At 35.5% G+C, this 4,478-nt stretch overlaps 1 protein-coding gene across 10 annotated transcripts in view; it reads right to left on the reverse strand.

The window, feature by feature from the left end:
- Positions 1-216: 216 nt before the first annotated feature.
- LOC108751838 (orphan steroid hormone receptor 2-like) overlaps positions 217-4,478 on the reverse strand; it is a 24,869-nt gene continuing 20,607 nt past the window's right edge. For 5 of the 10 annotated variants that reach the window (XM_018492272.1, XM_018492273.1, XM_018492279.1 and 2 more), the window contains exons 2-9: positions 3,190-3,318; positions 2,708-2,812; positions 2,481-2,633; positions 2,091-2,355; positions 1,369-1,670; positions 1,098-1,294; positions 725-1,002; positions 217-642 (exon numbers count right to left, since the gene is read on the reverse strand). In XM_018492272.1, coding sequence (XP_018347774.1) covers positions 383-642; positions 725-1,002; positions 1,098-1,294; positions 1,369-1,670; positions 2,091-2,355; positions 2,481-2,633; positions 2,708-2,812; positions 3,190-3,318 — 1,689 coding nt within the window. In that variant the 3' untranslated portion in view covers positions 217-382. The remainder of the gene's footprint in view (positions 643-724; positions 1,003-1,097; positions 1,295-1,368; positions 1,671-2,090; positions 2,356-2,480; positions 2,634-2,707; positions 2,813-3,189; positions 3,319-4,478) is intronic. The other 5 variants (XM_018492277.1, XM_018492281.1, XM_018492280.1 and 2 more) reach the window with 2 other exon arrangements.

Consider the following 4,478-nt stretch of genomic DNA (forward strand, 5'->3'; position numbering starts at 1 on the left):
CAAGACTTCATTCGTCGAAGTCGAAACTCGCCAGCGTTGGAGCCGGCATGCTCTGATATATAGCGAGCGGCAGGAATTAAATTTATCACCTTAATACAATATATATCTATGATCTAAACTTAAAAATATGTACATATATCTAGATGTAGATATATATGTACAGTTACTATTATTATAGTAATACATACATTTATAATTAATTTCAATTTATGCACGCCTCATTATTACGTCATATTCTTGTGCAAATATTCGAAAAGAAAAAGGGAAATGCGAAAATCAAATGTCAACGGTAAACATTTTCGTTGTACAAAAACGAGGCATCCAACATTTACGTTTATATCACTCTTTTAGGTCGCGATTTATATTGCACTGACAATATTCGTCACCCTGCATGACTTTCTGGTTCAGTTTTATAATCTTGCATGGTAAGGATATAAGGCACGACGCTAGCCACGCTTACTCGACCGATGAGACCCGAGAAGAAGAGGTCCTCCAAAACTCTAGGATTAATCGAACGGAGAGGTGCTAGCCTCAACAGAAGGCGAGGTAATCTATCGGAGCCTACACGTTGCTGCAGCTCCGTCCATGCTGCTTCCTGCAAGACTTCAACTTTCTTATGCCAGATGCCTGCTAAGACATTATCTAAAAAATAACAATAAATGTCTCACTCCGATATTCATGATAAATAGATAAACTTCATTGTTTGTCATTTACATTCACTTACCAGCACTAAAAAGTGTTAAAGCTTTAAGATATGCGTATTCAACGGAATCCACTTGTAGCTTGTGCAGTGAATTTACACAATCCTGTAGTCTCCATATATGTTCTGTAACGCATTTTACTTTGCCAGCGGTGACTTTCTCTTGTGCGATACTAGCTTGTAAGTGATTAATTATCGATGTCAAAATACTAGGAAGTGACAAGGTATATGCACATTGTGCCAGACCTAATGTGAACAATTGTCCCCAGGAACTTCTAACTAAAGTAGTTTGAACGTCAGATCTAAAACGTAAAACGTTTATCTTAAACGACGTTATGACTTTATCAATATGATCAAGAGGTAGACGTATTATTTCTATAAATTACATCACACTTACGGCAAAGCTTGAAATGCTGGAATTCCTCGTGCCCAATGTACAGACAAAAATAATAATCTAGCTGCACTTTCACATATGTAGTGAATAGACAAATACACAGGTGCTGGGCTAGGCGCCCTCAATTCAAACAACGTATTTCGCTCAGAGATTAATTGGCCGGTCCATTCTTCCTCTGGTTCGCTCGAGCCATTAACATTCTGCAAGCAGATATCGCGATACATTAACGACCTATCTATAGAAATAATACAATGAGATAACAATCGTTACTTACATCACCAATGATTTTAGCCATACTATCTGCTAACGCATGAGAAAGAAGTAAACGCTCACGAGCTAAGGTCAAAGCATCGCTGAGAGCGTCACTATCGCTGCTTTGGTCTTCCATGCTAGGGCTCTCGGGTTGTTCCCAAGTCGGCAATGCCTCGGGCGCAGGCTGTTGCGGCTCAGGTTTTACCCTAGGGTTACGGTTGCCAACTTTTGTCCCAGCCGAATCACCCAATACTGGTTTTCTCTCATGTTGTACAGCTGCAACATCGTAACAAGTCCTAGATTCGATCTCGATCTTCACTCGATCTTTTATATATGTAAATAAATAAATAAATAAATATATATATATATATATATATATATATATATATAAATTAAGATGAATATGTATTAAGTGAATATGCATAATTTCATTTCCTTTCCGTGTTATACTTTAAATTATATGTATTCTTTAACACTCGTAACTAGTTCTAAAGAACATATATATTGTAATTGAAAATATAACATGAAAAGAAAATGAAGTTATGCGTATTCATTATACTAATTAAAAAATAATCTATTGAAAAGTAGTTAATTTTAAGATGTGTCACTTTTTTATTAACACAACGATATGAATCGGTTATAAAAGGTTGATTAAAGAGTTAAAGAGTGAAAAAAAAGGATATGGTACTGTATAGCAATTAGAAGGATATTCAATAAAAAAGAATATAATAATTAATCACTTACAGTCGCTTCTCATGCCCATCGCCAAGCACTTCTGAAGTCTGCAATACTGACAGCGATTTCTGTGATGTTTGGTAACTTCGCAACTTTTGCTTCCTCTACATTGATAGCCCAGCTGCTTGCGGATGCTGCGCTTAAAAAAACCTTTGCAACCCTCGCAGCTGATCGCTCCATAATGCCTGCCACTAGCTCTGTCCCCACAAACTACACAAAGTTCTAAGGACAGTCCTAAGCCTAATGAGCCACGAACGTCCCTCGCTAATTTCACCTATAAAAAAATGTTAAAATATTATTCGAGTTAATAAAGATGAACACTTAAGAAATCAATGTAATGTGGAATAACGGATGTATATATATATATATATATATATATATATATATATATATATTTACCTCAACGTCAACATTAGTCAAATGCTCCATGCCAGAATGCAAATGAACCATTCCAGGATGATGGCCGAGATTACGAAAGTCTCTTCCTATCTTGAGATCCATCTTATCGTCATGCATATCAACGTGATTATTTTGATCCCTATCTACATCTCTCTGCAAAAAACAAATTCAATATTTAATGAAATCAATGTCACAAAAAGTTATCAGCTCCGGATTAATATATTTACCATGGCTGGATGATGTCCTATATTATGAAAATTTCTTCCTAATTTCTCGGGCTTGTCATCATGCAAGTTCTCGACATGATCAGCCGGATCGATGTCCATGTCTCTCTGCAACACGACAAGAATTTTAAAACTGGCTTTTATAAAGAAATTATTACTTCCATTAATCTATTTCCACAATAATTCCTTAATCTATTTCCATAATAATGATAAAAGAAATAACAACCGGCTTATTGATTACAAATAAGTAATTATCATAGAAATAATTTGAAAATCATTAATATCATTAATTTTTAATTATCTTCAGAATGACTACTAACTCGATGCCTCTCAACGTTTCTCGTGGAATAATAATTATCGTGAAAATAATACACAATTTGTATGATGATTACATTAGTTACTAATTTCTCGATAAACGCCGATTGTTATTTTCTCATACACGCCGCGTAATCATTGAAGGGAAAATGTTATGACAAGCAATGAACCTCTGCATCGGCATCCGGCGTACGATCGCGATGGTGGGAGAGGCTGCAGAAAGCCATTCCAACTTTGCAGTCCGGTTCCTTCTCGCTCAGATTATCGCGTTGCTCCCTATGGTCCCTGTCCATTTCTCTCTGTAAAACGGATCGGCGCCTCCGTTAGACGAGCGCGTAGAACGTATCTCGAATATTTCCGCGCTGATCGCACAATAATACACGGCGCGTTACCGTTCCGAGAGAGCGCTATTACAAACCGAGAGCGTAAACCGATGGGGCTCTCCTTTTCAATGCGTGTTAAACTAGCATTAATGATTTTCAGCCGGATATTACGAACCTCAAACGCCGATTCGAACGTTCGTGAAACGCGGTGCACTGCAGCGTTCTAACGCATTACAGCCATGTCGAATTAAAGATCGAGAATTGAATGCCGCATGTGAAAGAAGTCGGCGATCTTTCAGCAGATTCTGAATACTGGGTCTAATATTGAGTCTCCAAATTATTTATTTTGGATTGTTTAAAGAGAGCATCAATAAAGCGTATTGCATAATTGAAAAACAAAGGTAATAGAAACAAGGAATAAGGAAATAGATTTCAATCTATCAGAAATCATGTATTCTGGTATACACCATGTTTTCTGAACTAGAGTGATCACTTTTAAAATAGAATAGATATCTATATGTTTGATATTTGGCGAAAGAGAGAAAGTTCTAATGCAATCTAGTGCAGGAATAAAAAAAACAGGCTGATAAATGACTTGATTTCTATTTCTGATACGTTAAAATTTATAATATTTCCTGTTTCTATTGCCTGTGCTTTTCACTTGTGTCTCAGGCTTAGTACGGTAAAGTTGATATAATTTTTAACGAAATATGATTTGAATCCAAATTCGAGATTCAAGTTTGATAATCTTGATCTCATTATGTAAAGGATATTAAAAGAAATCACCGAACTCTGGAAAAAGCTAAACTCAAACTTCGCAAATGGGATTGAAATTTTATTTTCTTCAGAATTGTACCATGTACCACTTTACCCCACTCTACAAAATAATTGAGAGGATATAAAGGCAGAATAAAGGCCTAATTACAAAATCTTGATTTTAATAAAAATTAAAATAACTCGCTACTTTTTTATTATACACAAATAGGTACAATATCAAATGAATTTATGTAATGTCTTTAAGAAGTTACATTGTTACAATACTTCTCTATTACGATCAATATTATATAAAAAAAAAACTAATCTCCGAAAAAAAGGCCTAAGTAGAATTGTGTCTTTATTCCATCTCCTCAATTGTA

The sequence above is a fragment of the Trachymyrmex septentrionalis genome, unplaced genomic scaffold (assembly GCF_001594115.1).
Source record: "Trachymyrmex septentrionalis isolate Tsep2-gDNA-1 unplaced genomic scaffold, Tsep1.0 scaffold52, whole genome shotgun sequence".
In the NCBI taxonomy this organism is placed as follows: Eukaryota; Metazoa; Arthropoda; class Insecta; order Hymenoptera; family Formicidae; genus Trachymyrmex; species Trachymyrmex septentrionalis.